This window comes from Cherax quadricarinatus, chromosome 24 (assembly GCF_038502225.1).
Source record: "Cherax quadricarinatus isolate ZL_2023a chromosome 24, ASM3850222v1, whole genome shotgun sequence".
In the NCBI taxonomy this organism is placed as follows: domain Eukaryota; kingdom Metazoa; phylum Arthropoda; class Malacostraca; order Decapoda; family Parastacidae; genus Cherax; species Cherax quadricarinatus.
The window spans coordinates 14,819,987-14,840,617 of NC_091315.1; the positions used below are offsets into that span (position 1 = coordinate 14,819,987).

Here is a 20,631-nt window from a genome sequence, read left to right on the forward strand (position 1 = left end):
GAAGAGGGGCTGTTGAGGTGGTTTGGTCATTTAGAGAGAATAGATCAAAGTAGAATGACATGGAGAGCGTATAAATCTGTAGGGGAAGTAAGGCGGGGTAGGGGTCGTCCTCGAAAAGATTGGAGGGAGGGGGTAAAGGAGGTTTTCTGGGCGAGGGGCTTGGACTTCCGGCAAGAGTGCGTGAGCATGTTAGATAGGGGTGGAGGTGGGCAAATGGTATTTGGGACATGACGAGCTGTTGGAGTGTGAGCAGGGTAATATTTAGTGAAGGGATTCAGGGAAACCGGTTATTTTTATATAGCCGGACTTGGGTTCTGGAAATGGGAAGTACAATGCCTGCACTTTAATGGATGGGTTTGGGATATTGGCAGTTTGGAGGGATATGTTGTGTATCTTTATACGTATATGCTTCTAAACTGTTGTATTCTGAGCCACTCTGCAAAAACAGTGATTATGTGTGAGTGAGGTGAAAGTGTTGAATGATGAAAGTATTTTCTTTTTGGGGATTTTCTTTCTTTTTTGGGTCACCCTGCCTCGGTAGGAGACGGCCGACTTGTTGAAAAAAAAAAAAAATCAGTCAATAAGCTGTGGAAATCATTGATTGTGCAGGTTTCAGGAACACAATCGAAGCAAAATAATAAATGTCCAATATATTCCTCAGCGTAAATACCTGTTTGTAGGGATGAGGGTCAAAGACAAGTTCTTTTCACCTCCAGACTCAAGTCTGGCTAACCAGTTTCCCTGAATATCTTGTTCACACTCCAACAGCACATTCATTAAAAACCACTTGTCTTCATTCGCTCCTATCTAACATACTCACAGAAGCCTGCTGGATGCTCAAGCCCCTAAAACTAAAAGGTTTCTTTTACCCCTTCCCACCACCTGTTCCTAGGAAGACCCTTCCTCCTCCTGCTGATTATCATTTATATGATTACAATGATAAAGTAACTTTACCACTCATGCCTTAACAATAAATGAAAAAGCATCAAGTCATCCTATAATTGTGATACTAATATAGCACTATACAATATACACGTATATTATACAATATCATACATTAGAAAGTTTTCACTATGTTACCCAATTTGAGCTAAAAGTTTTAATATAACTTACTGGATAAATGTCCTACTTCAACTGTAGGTGTTAAGGAAAGCATTGTGGGAACTGGAGCTGGGACAGAGAAGGTGCTAGGAGCTGACGACACTTGAACACTGTGAGTGGTAGGAGCAACACTGCCTTGACCAGTGTCTGCTATATGCACACTGGGTGAGGCAGTTACTGCCACACTGTTTGACAATGCAACTGAAGGTGCTGCACTTGCAGAGTTATCTTGGGATGTGACCTGAAAAGGTGGACAATATCTTATCATGTAGCAACATTGTCTTTCGTATTTTCTTCATTAACATGCATGTATCTGAAATAAATGTATTATTACAGTATCATATCATTGGGGAAGTGCTAAACTAACAAGGGAGAAACAGTACAAGGTAATTGAGATGGGTTAGGGTAATAAAGTTTAATCCAAGGAAGGGGGCAAGTAGAGTACAGTGTTTGTCATTAAAGTGAATCAATGAAACTCTCTCCTTAAAAATGGATTTTATATACAGTAGAACTCCAATACATACATGTCCAGGGAGAGCGTTTAAAAAAAATGAATATTGTAACGAAGTGAGTTTAATTAATATCTTTATTATGCACCCCCACACCAATCCTGTGGGTTGTAGTCAAAAGATTACAAAGGCACATAATGTGTCCAGGGACTGAGCTGCAAGGTTTGTACCAAAGTGTACAGGAAAACTAACGGTGAAACATGAAGGCTGATAACTCATAATTACATATTCCCATGCCTTTAACAGTTATGTACCTGTTCTTTTATTTTATAACTGCTAAATATTTTGGTGACTGATAATAGCATTCCTCCCTCCATTTAGTCTGTTAATGAGAGGTTCTACTGTATCACATCAATTTTTAAGGAAAATATATACTATGCACAAAAACCTTAATTATAGCCAAAGCTCATTTGTGCAACTTTGCCTTTTTTCTGTGGAGAAATTAAACAGATGAATGGCACAGACAAAGTACTAATTAACCCTTTGACTGTTTCAGGCCCCTCTCTGAAACTGTCATTCTGTCGCTCAATTTTTGAAAAAAAAAAATTATTTTTTCTTATGAAATGATAGAGAATCTTTTCCCGATGGTAATGACACCAAAAGTTCGAAATTTGGTCGAAAACTCGTGGAATTATGCTCCCGCGAAGTTAGCGGTCTCGGCGACATATGCGTATCGGCGATTTCGCCGACTTTGAGCCCAATTTTCAGCCAATTCCATTGTTCCAGTTGACCAAACTCATAGCTATTTCTTTAGAACTCCATTTTATCTATCAGCTGAGTACAAGAAACCTCCCATTTACTAATTTGGACTACCCAATATGGTGGTCAGAAATTGGCAATTTGGCCAATTTCACGCAAAATAAAAAAGATGCCAATTTCAAAATAGGGTCCAGAATAAACAAGGTAGACATTTGTGGCACTAAAATAACATATGCTCTGTTCATTAGTCACATCTCTAGGCCCCTCTTATATTATTATTGCTTTCTATTTTGATTTTTTATTCATACAAAAAAATACACAATTTACTGTTATGCAGACGACTGTATTATTGTAAAAATGGTATAAATAATATCAGTGCACTAGTGAAAGAATATTAGACTCCCCAGTTGACGTGTATTGGACGTGTGGTGTGATTTATGTACTCTTGAACATTGGTAAAAATCGAACATTTCTGCTACTTTGAGCTCAGTTTCAAGGTCGTTTTCATCGTAAAAGTAATGAAAATCATCTCCATTTCTGTAATATGTTTTCCATTTTATCACCTAAGACCATGAAAACGCGAATACAACGATAAATACTATACGAAAATACACCTCAAAGTCGGCGTTTTATTCCAAAAAAACGATCAGTTTTTTTTTTCTCATTACGCAATGTGTGCTGCAGGATTTTTTTTATGTGGTGCACACTGACCACACAGACCCATTCTCTCACATGTGGGCCTACCAGCTTTCTCCCACTTGATTTGAAGCCGCTAGAATTATTGAGTATATATACGTCAGAAACATTGGCTCGTAAGACGTATTTATACGTCGAAAACAGTCAAAGGGTTAAAGCACACATTGACTATTTTGATATCCAAACTGACATTTGGAAGTGATAATTAAAATTTCATTTAAGAGGGCAGTGAAGAGAACAACTGCTCTATAAAGAAAAAGCTACCTTGCAATCTGAAACATTTTTACATGCTAATACAGTACAAAATTTAGAAATAGTTTTTAACCTTTTTAGAAACGCTAGGTGATTTCTTGTTGCTCGACAAGAGACTTCCCAACCAATCCTGATTTTTGCTGGGAGAAGGTTTTGTAACACTATCATCTTGGTCAATGGATGCTGTAATTGGAGTGTCATCCATATTTTTGTTTGCAAACTCTGCCACAGACCCAGAATCACCAAAAAGCCAGTCATTTTTATTTTGATTTTTTGTAGGAGATTTTGCAGTCTCTTTAATCTTCTTATTTGAACTAGGTGCACTTGGAATAGCATCTTTGCTACTTTCCTTGCTTCCATCTTTACGAGATCTAACATTTTTCAAAATATCATCATCATCTACTTCAAACGTTTTCCTCTGCGGTGCCGACCGTGGATTCCGTCTTCTTGCCTCATTATCACTGAAGAGATCAAAGTTATCATTAGCAACTGATTTCTTAGGAGTTCTTCTCTTTGGACTGTCTAGTTTGGCTGCTGATGGTTTATAATCCCCAAAATTGACATTCTCTTCCTTAGTATCTTTACCTGTTTTTTTGTACTTATCATCTAAAACAAAGTCTAGAGATTTTTCTTTCATTTTCTTGGGAGTTTCAGCACTGCTCTTCTTTAACAAGCTATCTAAAAAGCTTCCACCCTTAACAGGATCTTTACCTGATCCAGGTTTCTGTTTTGACTCCAAGCCACCCAGTAAATCATCACCATCATCAAATAAATCATCATCTTGTACTTTTTTTGCTGTTCCTCTCCTTGCAGTAGTTTTTGCTGCAGAGATTTCAAATTTATCAGGACTAGAGTCATCAGCCCCTCCAAATAAATCATTCATCAGTTTGCTTTTATCTTTCTTAGGAGACTTAGTCATTTTAGATTCTTTAGTTACATCTTCAGAATTATCATTAAATAAATCAGCCATCAATTTACTTTTAGAGGCAGCCTTCTTAGTGGACTCATCAATGTCGTTCTCATCCTTTTTTCTAGAATCAGAAGCTTTTCCAGATGAAGACTTCAATTTATCTGAAAAATACAAAATTAAAGTATAACATGAAGTAAAAAAAAAAATCTAGATTGAGATACAGTAAATTTACATTCATATAAGCTGACAAAATGGCTAGCTAAATTGCTGATGCCATAAGTGGAATAGGGCTCAGTTCCTGGACCCATTATATACCTCTGTAATCCTTTGACTACTGTCCACAGGATGGGTATGAGGTGCATAATAAAGATATTAAACTAAAAATTAAACTAAAACTAAACTATTAGTGGAAACTGTTCCCTTCTAATATCTAAAGAAAAATACTGATGTGATAGAATCACTGTTACTTTTTAACAACAGCTTCAAGTTTAACTTGATCAGCCATAATGTTACTGCATTATTCACTAGAGTCCATGTGAATGATTTAGAATTTCCTATATATATTTATTTTACCCTTGTATACTTCTGTAATCAATGATCTCACTGAATACTGCAATATCAATTGAAAATTTAATAATTGCCTATCTACTAGTAACCCCTTCTCCTGTATAAATTATTAAATTTAAAAAAAAAAAATTTGTTTTTCTTTTTAGGTCAACCTGCCTCGGTGAGACACAGCCGATTCGTTGAAAAAAAAAATTGCCTATCTACTTGCATATATGGAATAGTTATGGGAAATCCTCTGTTACCTGTATTGGGTAATTTATTTATGTTTTTAATTAATAAAACTGGGATGCTTGAATGTGCGTGGATGTAATGCGGATGACAAGAAAGAGATGATTGCTGATGTTATGAATGAAAAAAAGTTGGATGTCCTTGCCCTAAGCAAAACAAAGCTGAAGGGGGAAAGGGAGTTTCGGTGGGGAGTTAGAGAGAGTTAGAGCTAAGGAATGGGTAGCAATAATGTTGAAAGATCAGTTATGGAAGGAGAAAAGAGAATATGAATGTGTAAATTCAAGAATTATGTGGATTAAAGTAAAGGTTGGATGCGAAAAGTGGGTCATAATAAGCGTGTATGCACCTGGAGAAGAGAAAAGTGTAGAGGAGAGAGATTTTGGGAGATGTTAAGTGAGTGTCTAGGAACTTTTGAACCAAGTGAGAGAGTAATTGTGGTAAGGGACCTGAATGCTAAAGTAGGAGAAACAATTAGAGAGGGTGTGTTAGGTAAGTTTGGGGTGCCAGGTGTAAATGATAATGGGAGCCCTTTGACTGAACTTTTATAAAAAGGGGTTTAGTTATAGATAATACAGATTTTAAGAAAAAGAGGATAAATAAGTATACAAGATATGATGTAGGGCGAAATGGCAGTAGTTTGTTGGATTATGTATTGGTAGATAAAAGACTGTTGAGTAGACTTCAGGATGTACATGTTTATAGAGGGGCCACAGATATATCAGATCACTTTCTAGTTGTAGCTACACTGAGAGTAAAAGGTAGATGGGATACAAGAATAGAAGCATCAGTTAAGAGAGAGGTGAAGGTTTATAAACTAAAAGAGGAGGCAGTTAGGGTAAGATATAAACAGCTATTGGAGGATAGATGGGCTAATGAGAGTATAGGCAATGGGGTCGAAGAGGTATGCGGTAGGTTTAAAAATGTAGTGTTAGAGTGTTCAGCAGAAGTTTGTGGTTACAGGAAAGTGGGTGCGGGAGGGAAGAGGAGCAATTGGTGGAATGATGATGTAAAGGGAGTAGTAAGGGAGAAAAAGTTAGCATATGAGAAGTTTTTACAAAGTAGAAGTGATGCAAGGAGGGAAGAGTATATGGATAAAAAGAGAGAGGTTAAGAGAGTGGTGAAGTAATGTAAAAAGAGAGCAAATGAGAGTGGGTGAGATGTTATCAACAAATTTTGTTGAAAATAAGAAAAAGTTTTGGAGTGAGATTAACAAGTTAAGGAAGCCTAGAGAACAAATGGATTTGTCAGTTAAAAATAGGAGAGGAGAGTTATTAAATGGAGAGTTAGATGTATTGGGAAGATGGAGGGAATATTTTGAGGAATTGTTGAATGTTGATGAAGATAGGGAAGCTGTGATTTTGTGTATATCGCAAGGAGGAATAACATCTTGTAGGAGTGAGGAAGAGCCAGTTGTGAGTGTGGGGGAAGTTCGTGAGGCAGTAGGTAAAATGAAAGGGGGTAAGGCAGCTGGGATTGATGGGATAAAGATAGAAATGTTAAAAGCAGGTGGGGATATAGTTTTGGAGTGGTTGGTGCTATTATTTAATAAATGTATGGAAGAGGGTAAGGTACCTAGGGATTGGCAGAGAGCATGCATAGTTCCTTTGTATAAAGGCAAAGGGGACAAAAGAGAGTGCAGAAATTATAGGGGGTGTTAATGTTGCAGTTTAAAAACTGTAGTGTAAAGCTGTTGAGTGATGATGGTGAAAGTTTTTCCTGGTAAAGTGTATGGTAGAGTTTTTATTGAAAGAATTAAGAGTAAGATGGAGAATAGGATAGCAGATGAACAAGGAGGCTTTAGGAAAGGTAAGGGGTGTGTGGACCAGGTGTTTACAGTGAAACATATAAGTGAACAGTATTTAGATAAGGCTAAAGAGGTCTTTGTGGCATTTATGGATTTGGAAAAGGCGTATGACAGGGTGGATAGGGGGGCAATGTGGCAGGTGTTGCAGATGTATGGTATAGGAGGTAGATTACTGAAAGCAGTGAAGAGTTTTTACGAGGATAGTGAGGCTCAAGTTAGAGTATGTAGGAAAGAGGGAGATTATTTCCCAGTAAAAGTAGGCCTTAGACAAGGATGTGTGATGTCACCATGGTTGCTCAATATATTTATAGATGGGGTTGTAAGAGAAGTAAATGCAAGGGTCATGGCAAGAGGTGTAGAGTTAAAAGATAAAAAATCACACATAAAGTGGGAGTTATCACAGTTACTCTTTGCTGATGACACTGTGCTCTTGGGTAATGCTGAAGAGAAGTTGCAGAGGTTGGTGGATGAATTTGGTAGGGTATGTAAAAGAAGAAAATTGAAAGTGAATACAGGAAAGAGTAAGGTTATGAGGATAACAAAAAGATTAGGTGATGAAAGATTGGATATCAGATTGGAGGGAGAGAGTATGGAGGAGGTGAATGTATTCAGATATTTGGGAGTGGACATGTCAGCGGATGGGTCTATGAAAGATGAGGTGAATCATAGAATTGATGAGGGGAAAAGGGTGAGCGGTGCACTTAGGAGTCTGTGGAGACAAAGAACTTTGTCCTTAGAAGCAAAGAGGGGAATGTATGAGAGTATAGTTTTACCAACGCTCCTGTATGGGTGGGAAGCATGGGTGATGAATGTTGCAGTGAGGAGAAGGCTGGAGGCAGTGGAGATGTCATGTCTGAGGGCAATGTGTGGTGTGAATATAATGCAGAGAATTCGTAGTCTGGAAGTTAGGAGGAGGTGCGGGATTGCCAAAACTGTTGTCCAGAGGGCTGAGGAAGGGTTGTTGAGGTGGTTTGGACATGTAGAGAGAATGGAATGAAACAGAATTTCAAGAGTGCATCAGTCTGTAGTGGAGGAAAGGCGGGGTAGGGGTTGGCCTAGAAAAGGTTGGCGGGAGGGGGTAGAGGAGGTTTTGTGTGTGAGGGGCTTGGACCTCCAGCAAGCATGCATGAGCGTATTTGATAGAAGTGAATGGAGACAAATGGTTTTTAATACTTGACATGCTGTTGGAGTGTGAACAAGGTAACATTTATGAAGGGATTCAGGGAAACCGGCAGGCTGGACTTGAGTCCTGGAGATGGGAAGTATAGTGTCTACACTCCGAAGGAGGGGGTGTTAATGTTGCAGTTTTATAACTGTAGTGTAAAGCACCCTTCTGGCAAGACAGTGATGGAGTGAATGATGGTGAAAGCTTTTCTTTTTCAAGCTACCCTGCCTTGGTGGGAATCGGCCAATGTGTTAATAAAGAAAAAATATAAAATATCTCCCACCCAGGAAGGGTGACCCCCCATAAAAAAGAAACACATTCATCATCATTCACTCAATTGCTGTCTAGCCAGAAGAGAGCTGACATCACAGTCCAGACAACCCTTCTGTCTCTGACATCCCCACCCCTTCTTCAAAGCATAGCCATCACACCTCCCATCTTCAGTACTTGAGTTGTCAGGCTAACCAGTTTACCTCAATCCTCTCATACATATTACCTTGCTCACATTCCAACAGCAAGTGCTCTTTGTCATCCTATCAATCTTATCCTCTCTACATGCTCCAACCTCCTCAACCCTCTGAATTATACCCTTGGTGACCCCACATCGCCTCTTAATTTCAATGCTCTGAATTCTCTGCATGATATTCACACATTCAAAATTATGTTATGTATATCGTTGCTACGGAGGGGTCCACTGTATAAAGAAAAGAAACAAACATTTAGTCATGTATTCACTACAAAAAATGTATAAAAAAAGGAGAAGCAGTACAATTTCATCCATGTTCCTGAGGGCCCTGCAAGTATGTATCTCAGAATTCTTAGACAATGAGTAAGACAAAATTTCTGAAATATCTTTCACTCCAGTACCTTGAGTGTGTTTAACACTTTCACTGTTAACACCTATAAGTTGAAAACTCCTTCTCTGCTGGCAATTTTGAAAAAAAAAAAAAATCTAAAATGGTAGAGAATCTTTTTCTGAAGGTAATGACACCAAAAATTTAATTTTTGTTGTAATATCCAGAGAATTACACAGGCGTGAATTTGGAGGTTAAGGAAATGTCACAACAGTGATCTCATCCAATCTGGGGCCAATTTTACACCAATTCCATTGTCAAACCAATCCAATTCCTGGCTAATTTGCTAGTATGCCTTCTGTATTATCCAGTGATCACATCATCAGAACTATCCTATTAAGTAATTATCTGTATACAAACAACCTGCACACAGGAAACTGACTTATGACAGCATTTCAGTGAGACATGGACCATTAAGTGGTCACATGTGTTACTAGTTAACTAGCCACATGTGTGACTAATTTATGGTCCAAGTCAGACCAAAATGCCATTGTAAGTTTCAGTCTCTATGTGCGGGCTATTTATGTATTGTTCCAGTCATGGTATTGTGCCTTTTTTATTCTTTACCTAATTGTAATTAACTATAGGTTGGCCCCCTTTTTACAGCACATTGCTTTACGACATTTTGCTAATAGTACAGTGGTTTTTCAATTATACCCATTCTTTATTTATTTAGATTTCCTACAATAAATAAATTCACCAGTTACTATAAGCCAAGGATGAAAATATTTTAAGCTAAGTAATATGTGTCCTGGGTACAGTGGAACCTCGGTTTTTGTTTGCCCTGGTTTTCGTCAAATTCGGTGTTTGACAACTTTTTTCATCAAAATATTGTCCCAGTTTTCATTCATCACCTGGGTTTTCGTCCTCCATACCAAACGTGTCCATCTGCCTGTGGCCCACACAAAGCATCCCACGCACGCATTCTGAGTGAGTCTGGCTTTGTTTCTCGTCGAGTGAACATTACCCTGTGCATTCATACGAAACATTTTGTAATAATCTATTGTTTTTTGTGCTTGTTTATTGAGTTCAATTGCTAAATATGCCACCATGGGGGCAAAGAAAGTTCCGAGTGCCAGCCCTTTGATAAAGAAGGTGAGAAACACAATAGAATTCAATGGTGGTAGACAGTGGTAGTGATGGTGGTAGAAGATGGTAGTGATGGTGGTAGAGATATCTTCTCCTACCTCTGCCCTCCTCGCCATCTTCCATAATCAAACAAGGTAAATGTGATTTAAATGTTCATTTATCCAATTCATTACTGCTTTATATTTATTTCTCATTGTTTTCTGTATGTAGAATTATAGTTATTCTCTATAAAATGTATTTTTTGTTAATATTTTTGGGTGTCTGGAATGAATTAATTGGATTTACATTATTTCTTATGGGAAATATTGCTTCAGTTTTCGCTGAATCCAGTTTTCGTCAGACTCTCTGGAACGAATTAACCCTCTGACTGTTTCAATCGTATATATACATCTTATGAGCCAATGTGGTTGACGTATATATACAGTAGGGCCTCGCTTTACGGCATTCCGCTAATACGGTCATTTCAAATTATGACCTAAACTCTTTATGCGGCTCCCCCCACCTGACTTTCTAATACGGTCACCACACCCCACCCTGTTTGTTTACATTCTCCATGAGCTCCGTAAGCACCACGTCTCTCCACTGTGTCTGGAAACTCCAAAATTTCAAGTGTTTTTAAAAGTTATTTCATATTTTATATATACTCTGATAATTATACTTATGTATACCTGTACCTAAATAAAATTACACACTGTGCTGGCGTGCAGGTAAACACTAAAATCAGTAAGAGTGTCTTATGTCTCAAGATGCCACATTAGTAATGATAATAATACTCAATAATCATTGAGTCTCATTAAATGTCGTATATTACATTTATATATATATTTTCATAAATCCAAGTATGATATTTTTCAAAATTATGTAATAAACATGATACATAACATATAAAGATGATAAATACACTCCATAGTAGAATAAATAAACATAAATATGAGATGTGGGAGCCAGATGACTTATACGAGTGATGCCATATTAGTAATGATAATAATAATAATAATCACCGAGTCTCATTAAATGTCGTATATTACATTATTATACACATCTTTTATTAATCCAGCTATGATATTTTTTTCAAAATTATATAATAAACACGATACATAACATATAAAGATGATAAATACACCCTACAGTAGAATAAATAAACATAAATATGAGATGTGGGACAACTAGTACAAGTGATGGCAAGAATGACGTTTTCTCTAGTCCAACACAAGAGAAAATGTGTTACTGGGGGTAACTGTAGAAAATTATTCCTTTCGTATGCCTTCGCCCAGAGCATCATTTCTCCTAAAAAATGGTGTTACATGAGAATGGGAGTGTTCCTCTCTATTTATTCTACCGTATCAAGGTAGAGACAACTTGTACACAATATAACTTGTACACAAACCAGATGTGCATACTTTTGTTTGTTTACATAACCCACGTTCACCTGGTTTGTTTACACAACTCCACGAGTGTCCTCTCTCATGCACTCATTCTTTCTCTCTCTCATTTATTCGTTTTATCTCATTTACTTACTCCTGACCCTACATTAAGACTACAAATATTTTAAGGTAAGTAATGAGTGAACTGTATATGCATTTTATTACTCTGGGATGCTTAAATGTTATAGAACATTATGTGTGGATGGGGTGGCCTGGTATGGTAGCCCAGCTGGCTACCATACATACCACACTTGATTTCTTACAATAAATACTACTTGTCTCACCCAAGATTAAGACTACAGATATTTTAAGGTAAGTAATGAGTGTACTATATGTGTATTTTACTTTTTTATTGTTTTTTAATGCCTAGTTCTACTGCTAACCCCAATGGAAATAAGTCACACTGTCTGACTTTTTTTTGGGTTATCCTAGGTACTTTACACATATGCTGCTATGTATGATAATCTATGTAACTGCATTTGTGTATGTCTGAATAAACCTACTTATTTACTAACTTAATATATGTTAGTGTAAACTTGTTATCTAGTATATTTGTATGCATTTATAAGTGGAAAAAAGAGGTGTTCCACTTTACGGCGATTTCCGCTTTACAGTGGTAGCCTGGAACCTAACCTACCGTATAAGTGGGTCCCTTCTGTACTCAAAAACTCTAGCAGCTTCAAATGAAGCAAGAGAAAGCTGGTAGGCCCAAGGCTGCAGTTAGAATGATAACAAATTCTCACTACAGGCAGCACACTCCACCAATATTCAAAACACTCAACCTACTCACCATACAAAACATCCATACTTATTATTGCACCTATTACATACATAGAACACTTAACTCTGATATTAACCCTCCCCTCAAACATCTCCTTGCCAACCTCAACAGAACACATGACCATAACACAAGGCACAGATCACTCTTTGATGTTCCTCGTGTCCATCTCACACTATGCAAAAACTCAATGCACATAAAAGGCCCTAAAATCTGGAATTCATTACCTGTAAATATAAAAGAAACACTACCTGTTTATAAATTCAAGTCTTTTCTCAAAGATCACTTACTCACCCAAAACCAAATAAATACTGAATAAGTGAACCTTATAAATTGTATATCTTAAATGTTTCTCACAATTATATCACATAAATGTTAAACCTAAAACCCAATCTAACTTTATTATTTTTTAAATACACTACCTAACAGAATACTCCATTCGACTGAATGTACAGCAATGCATGCAACCATATGACCTGTCTTTGTAATACTCATTTGTGCTTTATAGTTATCTGTTTACAATAATGTTTTATCACTGATTTCATCATTGCTTAGTTAATCTTAAGTTAATTTTAAGCCAGCCCGTAATGCTATGCATACAAGTGGCTTTGGCATGCTGCTCTTACCTGTATTTTTTTGTACCTCTGTATGTATGCTCAAATTACTAAATAAATAAATAAATGTGAGAGAATGGGTCTGTGTGGTCAGTGTGCACAGTATAAAAAAAATCCTGCAGCAAGCAGTGCATAATGAGAAAAAAAACTCCAACCGTGTTTTTGGATTAAAATGCCAATTTTGAGGTGTATTTTCGTATAGTTTTTATGGTTATATTCTAGTTTTCATATTCACATTTGATAGAATGGAAAACATATTATAGAAATGGAGGTGATTTTGATTGGTTTTACTATGAAAAGGACCTTGAAATGGAGCTCAAAGTAGGGGAAATGTTTGATTTTTGCTGATGTTCAAGAGTAAACAAATGATGTCATTTTCCAACAAATGTCCAAGTAGCCATTCTAATATGCAGTCATGAATGGGTTGACATTATTTATACAATTATTACAATATTGCAGTAGTCTGCATAACAATAAATCTTCTATATTTTGTTTGAATAAAAATTCAAAACAGAAAGCAAGAGTAATATCAGAGGGGCCTGGAGACATGACTGATGAACAAAGAAAATGTTATTTTAGAGCCAGGAATGTCTGTGTTGTTCACTCTGGATCCTATTTTGAAATTAGCATATTTTTTAATCTGTGTGAAATTGGCCAAATTGCCAATTTCTGACCACTTTATTGGGTAGTTGAAATCGGTAAATGGGCAGTTTCTTGTACTCTATCGATAGAACAAATGGAGTTCTAAAGAAATAGCTATGACTTTGGTCGACTAGAACAATGGAATTAGCTGAAAATAGGGTTCAAAGTGGGCAAAATTGCCGATTCGTAAATATCGCCGAGGTCGCTAACTTCACAAGAGCATAATTCCATAAGTTTTCCATCAAATTTCTTACTTTTGGTGTCATTACCATCGGAAAGCGATTCTCTATCATTTTATAAGAAATTTTTTTTTTTTTTTTCAAATATTTTGCGACATCAGGAGACACCTCAGGATTTGGGGTTGCGACAGTCGAAGGGCTAAAGATGAAAACCGAGGTTCCACTGTAGTAGGTTGGTAGACAGTAACTGCCAGGGAGGTACTACCATCCTGCTGAGTGTAAAACAGAAGCTTGTAATTGTTTTACATGATGGTAGGATTGCTGGTGTCTTTTTTTTCTGTCTCATAAACATACAAGATTTCAGGTGTGTCTTTTTACTTCTACTTACACTTAGTTCACACTACACTTGCATGTACAGTGGAACCCCTTTTTTCGTCATTAATTCGCTCCAGAAAGTCTGACGAAAACCAAATTCGACGAAAACTGAAGTACGGTGGTCCCTCAATAATCATCCGGCTCGATAGCCGTCCTTTTCGGAAATCGTCGCGTTATTCTCGTCCAAACATTGGCTTCCAAATGGTCGGTTTACTCGCTAATCGTCCTTCGTCCAGGACCCGTACTCACGCTCTGAGCCACCTCAGCCTCCCTTCCCAGCCAGTGTATCATTGTTTACCAGTGAGCGACGGTCCCCTCACTTGTTCGTACGAAATATTTCATAATATTCCATTCATTTTAGTGCTTGCAAGTGCTAAATCAGCTACCATGGCTCCAAAGAAAGCTCCTAGTGCCAAGCCTTTGGTAAAGAATGAGAAATACGACTGAATTTAAGAAAAACATCATTGAACAATATGAAAGTGGCGTACGTGTGGCCGAACTGGCCAGGATGTATAACAAATCCCGTACAACCATATCTTCCATCATGGCCAAGAAAAAGGAAATCAAGGAAGCTGTTGCTGCAAAGGGGGTAAATATACTGACAAAAATGAGATCACCAGTACTCGAAGATGTTGAGAAGTTATTATTGGTGTGGATAAATGAGAAACAATTAGCAGGAGATACTCTTATGATGTCGATTATTTGTGAAAAGGCTAGGCAGTTGGTAAAGAAATTGCCTGCAATGAGTACTGATAATTGTGAATTTAAGGCCAGCAAAGGTTGAGTTGAGAGATTTAAGAAGCGTAGTGGCATACACAGTGTAATAAGGCATGGTGAGGCTGCCAGTTTGGACAAAATTGCAGCTACAAAATTCGTAAGTGAATTCAAGGAGTACATAGAAGCTGAAGGACTGAAACCTGAACAAGTGTTCAATTGTGACAAAACAGGCCTCCTTTGGAAGAAAATGCCGAAGAGGACCTACATTACTCAGGAGGAAAAGGGACTGCCAGGACACAAGCCTATGAAAGACAAGCTGACACTCATGATCTGTGCTAATGCTAGTGGGGATTTCAAAGTAAAGCCGTTACTAGTGTACCATTCTGAAAATCACAGTGTGTTCAGGAAAAACAATGTTATGAAGAGTAAATTGTGTGTGTTTTGGAAATCTAATAATAAGGCATGGGTCACGAGGGAAATTTTCGTCGAGTGATTCCATGAAGTGTTTGGCCCTAGTGTGAAGAATTACCTCCTGGAAAAGAAATTGGATCTCAAGTGCCTCCTAGTAATGGACAATGCACCTGCTCATTTCTGCAGGAGTTTGGGTTCATCACAGTAAAGTTCTTGCCCCCAAATACCACTCCTCTACTCCAACCCATGGACCAGCAGGTCATTTCAAACTTTAAAAAACTCTACACAAAAGCAATGTTTCAAAGGTGCTTTAATGTGACCTCAGACACTCACTTGACCCCAAGAGAGTTTTGGAAAGAACACTTCAGTATCCTCCATATCCTTATAGGTATCCTTATAGGTAAGGCTTGGGAGGGAGTGACTACCAGGACTTTGAACTCTGCATGGAGAAAATTGTGGCCAGATTGTGTCCACAAGAGGGATTTTGAAGGGTTTGTGGCTGACCCTGATGAGCCTATGTCAGTTGTGAACTCTACTGTGGCATTGGGGAGTTCCATGGGGTTGGATATGAGTTTGGAGGATGTGGAAGTGTTAATGGAGGACCACAAGGAAGAGCTAACCACTGAGGAGCTGCAAGAGCTTCAGCAGGAACAGCAACAAATCGCAGCTCAGAATCTTGCTGCAGAGGAGGAGGAAGAGAGATGGAAGGTGCCTTTTTCACAAATTAAGGAGCTTTTTGAAATGTAGGGTAGGATGGAAAGATTTATGGAGAAACATCACCCTGAGAAGGATATTGCAAGCCATATCGGCAACTTGTACAGTGACAGAGTCTTGGCCCATTTTAGGGAAGTTTTAAAGAGATGCCAGAAACAGAGCTCTCTGGACACTTTTTTTGTGAGACAGGACTCCAGTGACTCTCAAGCTGGTCCTAGTGGCATTAAGAAACAGAGAAGAAAAGTAACCCTAGAAAAGCACTTGGTACCTGAGGTGTTGATGGAAGGGGATTCCCCTTCCAAACAGTAACTAATCCAATCTCTCTCCTCCTACAGTCTTCCATACACTAAGAAGAATCGCCAATAATACTTCTGGGTGTCAGGATTGGATTAATTGTATTTACATTATTTCTTATGGGGAAAATTGATTCGAAAATCGTATTTTTCGATAATCGTCACACTTCCAGGAATGGATTAACGACGATAAATGAGGGACCACTGTAATATTTCCCATTAGAAATACTGTAAATCCAATTAATCCGTTCCAGACACATTTTATAGAGAACAACTATCGTTTTACATAGAGAAAACAATAAGAAATAAATATAAAGGACTAATGAAATGGATAAATGAACATTTAATATCACTTTTACCTTTACTGAAGACTCTTGTTGGCATATGGAAGACATGAGGAGGGGAGAGGGAGGAAGAAGAAAGGTTATTGGTTGGAAAGGGAATCCCCCTCCATAAGGACTTCAGGTATGAAGTCCCTATCCAGGGTTACTTCACTTCTTTGTCTTTTACTGGCCCTGGACCCTTGTTGCACAAAAAATATGTACAGAGAGGTCTGTTTCTGGCATCTCTTTAAGTTTTGCCTAAAATGGGACAAGGCATTGTCATTGAACATGTTGGAGACACAGCTTGCAACAGCTTTATTAAGGTGACATTTCTCCACAAAACTTTGCAACTTACTCCACTTCGTACACATGTCCTTAATCACTTCCCGTACATCCTGGTGAGATTGACTACACATACGCCACTTTCATACTTTGCTATGAGTTCTTTCTTGAATTCTATCGTGTTTCTCACCTTCTTTATAAAAGGGCTGGCACTCGGAACTTTCTTTGGCCCCATGGTGGCTTATTTAGCAGTCACACTCAATAAACAAGCACAACAAACAATGGATTATTATGAAATATTTCGGATGAACACACAGGGTAATGCTGACTCGACGAGAAAAAAGCTAGACTGACTCAAAACTCGTGGAATGCTTTGTGTGGGCACAGGCAGACGGACATGTTCGGTATGGCAGACCAATGAAAACTGATGTGATGAATGAAAATTTTGATGAAAAAAAGTGGTCAAAAACCAAATTCGACGAAAACCAGGGCAAACGAAAACCGAAGTTCCACTGTACAAGAATATACATACACACCCCCCTCTGGGTTTTCTTCTATCTTCTTACTAGTTCTTGTTCTTGTTTATTTCCGCTTATTTTCATGGGGAAGTGGAACTGAATTCTTCCTCCATAAGCCATGGGTTGTTGTAGGAGGTGACTAAAATGTCAGAGCAAGGGGCTAGTAACCTCTTCTCCTGTATATATTACTAAATTTAAAAGGAGGAACTTTTGTTTTCATTTTGGGTCACCTTGCCTTGGTGGGATATGGGCAGTTTGTTGATAGAATAAGTAATATGTGTACTGTATATGCATTTTTAAGGCCTAGCTCTATTGCTCACTCAATACATGATACTGTAAATACGTTATCAGGCTTTTAAAGGCATTTGAAAGTGAAAAAAAATATGTTTCACTTTACAGTGATTTTTGCTTTACAGCAGTAACCTGGAACCTAACCTGTGGTATAAGTGGGGCCCACCTGTATTTGTAGCTACAAGAGCAGAGCTATACTCATGGTGTCTTCTTTTCAATACTTTGTTCACCATACAATTTTTTAAAATTTCGAAGAGTTACAGAACTTACTAATTTTCCTTTAATGCACTCCACTGGTCAACCACTCTATCTGGAAAGGTAAATTTTCTACTGTCCTTTCCACTCCACTGTTTAATCAATTTGTAACTGTGGCCACTTGTTATCCCTGCTACAAATACTAAGTAATCTTCTTTAACTACTTTTTCAAGTCCTTTCAATACCTTATATGTGGTTATCATGTCTCCTCTCTTTCTTCTGTCAGTCAACACAGATAACTTTAATGTTTTCAAACTTTCATCACAGTTCATATTGCTCAACTCTGGCAGCCATTTTGTAGCTCTTCTTGTTCAAAAGTTGGTAACATCAAATTAAATAATAAAGACAGGCTCACCTGACAAGTCTGGATTTTTAGCCAACTGTCCTCGAGGTCTTATTTCATCAGAATGCAAGAGGTCATCAGCATCCCAATCTACCAAAGATAATGAATAATTACAAGCTTATAATACACTTTTAAATAATTTAAGTACATGTATATTACATTTTTGCCATGTTTCCTAATTAGTAATTCCTTAGCATTTAAGTCACATTACACTAAACAAGGTATAGCAAATGTATCAACGCACACATAGTTATGCCTTCAAATTAATGGGGATTATGTTTTTAGAAGCCCCGTGAAACTAGAAACAGTCAATACCGTAATATTAAATTAAGTTTGCATAACAAATTATTTCAGATATGGATTCATTTTGTTTCAGTATATCACTATAACATTATCAATGCTTTATAAATATTTCTTATGGTTATCATTTTTGTAACATGCTGGCCATCTCTCATCAAAGTATGTGACCCAAGGAAAAAAGAGAACACATTAATTGTCATTTATTTAAGTGCAAGACAGTGATTTGATATTCATAAAAAATAATGGCCAAAATAACAATATTTGGACAGAAGACAACATTCAAGCTAGAAAAACAGAAAACTGAATGTATTTGCTTGCCATATATCAGTAAAAATGCAAATAAGGAAGCTCATGAATTTGTAGGAATGATTGTATAGTATACTGAAGGACACCTAGCAGTGGACACTATTAACTAAGTGTCAGCATACTGAAAATATGAAAATAATGTTAAGGTTACCATTACTATGTAGGTTACAACGAGATGAATTGTCTAGTGGTTGTTCAGGAAGTTGTGTAGTTACCAGGTGAGACTCCACCCCTGAGAAATGTATATAACTATGTTCTCTAATGCTGTGTAATACTACATGAATGATGAGTTAATGGATGAAGCTTTTATGGAAGTATTATCAGTTATTTAAACATATGGCTCAGACATGACTGTGGACTTGTTTGTAACATTTGTCTACCTATCAGTCATATAAAAATAATTTCATATGACTACCTAGTGCAACTGGACTGCCTGGCTTCACTGGTCCCCTGAATTAATCTGCCTGAACTTCCTACTCATTTCTGCAACATTGCAGAGTCCTGATGATGTGATGATTGCGACAAGAAAGCCCTACTACCTTCAGCTATTTAAGATTTATAGAGCAGAAAAAAGTTTTATGTGATTTTTAACTTTTATAATTTTTAATACTGCTTTGTTTCTTTTCCAAAACAGATCATCCACTGATAATACACACGTGTGAAGTTTCATATTTCTATATTTAAATTAAATGATCCAACAAAATAGCCCTAAGAAGAAAAAACAAAAATCAGAAGGTAAATTCCTTAGTCTATATATAAGATAAAAAGCTGAAGCTTATCACCTACAGCAACCACACATCTAAGTATAAAACAGTGGACACAATGTTCTCAGTTCTTCTCTAACTCTATAACAATCTTTGATCTATCCATATGGGCTGTGTGTGTGGCTGAACATCAAATAACCATCTCAACACAATTATTACACAGCAAATCAGAAATCAGAACTAATTCCAACTTATGACAACAGATGCCACCCTTCTTCAGAACCCTAAAACTACTAATTTTAGTTTTAATGCTAATCAGGGGGAATGCTAAAAGATAGGAATTATTTAGCACCAAGGGAATGGGAAATACAGTGGACCCCCGATTAACGATATTTTTTCATTCCAGAAGTATGTTCAGGTGCCAGTACTGACCGAATTTGTTCCCATAAGGAATATTGTGAGGTAGATTAGTCCATTTCAGACCCCCAAACATACACGTACAAACGCACTTATATAAATACACTTACATAATTGGTCACATTAGGAGGTGATCGTTAAGTGGGGGTCCACTGTACTCAGGTTTCATCCAAAGAAGGGGGCAATAGCTCCTATTCCTTGGGTCAAAAACCTTCAACAGCATCAAGATATTCCCTACTCCTTCTGGAAGGAACAAAAGAACAGAGGTGAGAGAGACAGGGAAGTGGTCAAGGAGCAAAAGGAGAAGAGCTAGGAGGGAAAGAGTTATGGTAGGGTGAAGCGTTGGACAAGGAGAAGAGGTGGGAGAGAGGGAAGTGGTCAGGGAGAAAGAAGAGTTATGGAGAAGGAAAAGTTGGTGGAAGGGAGACCTTAGGGAAAGTAGAACTTGATAAGGTTAGAAAAGTTTAGAAGAGGAGTTGGGAGGAGTGTAATACACAGAAAAGTGTGGAGGATGGGAGGAGACTAATGGCTCAAACCCATATTATTTGCAGATGACACTACACATGTCTTCTCTCACCCAAACCCAGTCGTGTTGTCAGCATAGTTGCTGATCCCCTTATATGTGTTGTATAGATTAGCTGAGTATTATAGTACCATCCATGTGCTTTATATAGAAGATCCCTATTAGGCCGAGTGACTGTATGATGTCACGGGATGCAGTGTGAGTGACGAGCTGCCTCTTCCTCACTCGACGGATAGACATCCAGCAGGCAGGCCTGGGCTCCCATCCCTCATCACAGTCTGACAATACATATCGTTACCATCCAACAAGTGAGTTTACCTTATCCATCATATCTCCTTAAGAACCCCT

General features: G+C 37.7%; 1 protein-coding gene across 4 annotated transcripts in view; it reads right to left on the reverse strand.

Moving 5' to 3' along the window:
- Positions 1 to 20,631, reverse strand: part of LOC128690813 (fas-binding factor 1 homolog) — a 209,522-nt gene that overhangs the window by 176,993 nt on the left and 11,898 nt on the right. For all 4 annotated transcript variants that reach the window (XM_070088207.1, XM_070088205.1, XM_070088206.1 and 1 more), the window contains 3 exons: positions 18,046 to 18,123; positions 3,331 to 4,328; positions 1,114 to 1,342 (listed from right to left, as the gene is read on the reverse strand). In XM_070088207.1, coding sequence (XP_069944308.1) covers positions 1,114 to 1,342; positions 3,331 to 4,328; positions 18,046 to 18,123 — 1,305 coding nt within the window. The remainder of the gene's footprint in view (positions 1 to 1,113; positions 1,343 to 3,330; positions 4,329 to 18,045; positions 18,124 to 20,631) is intronic.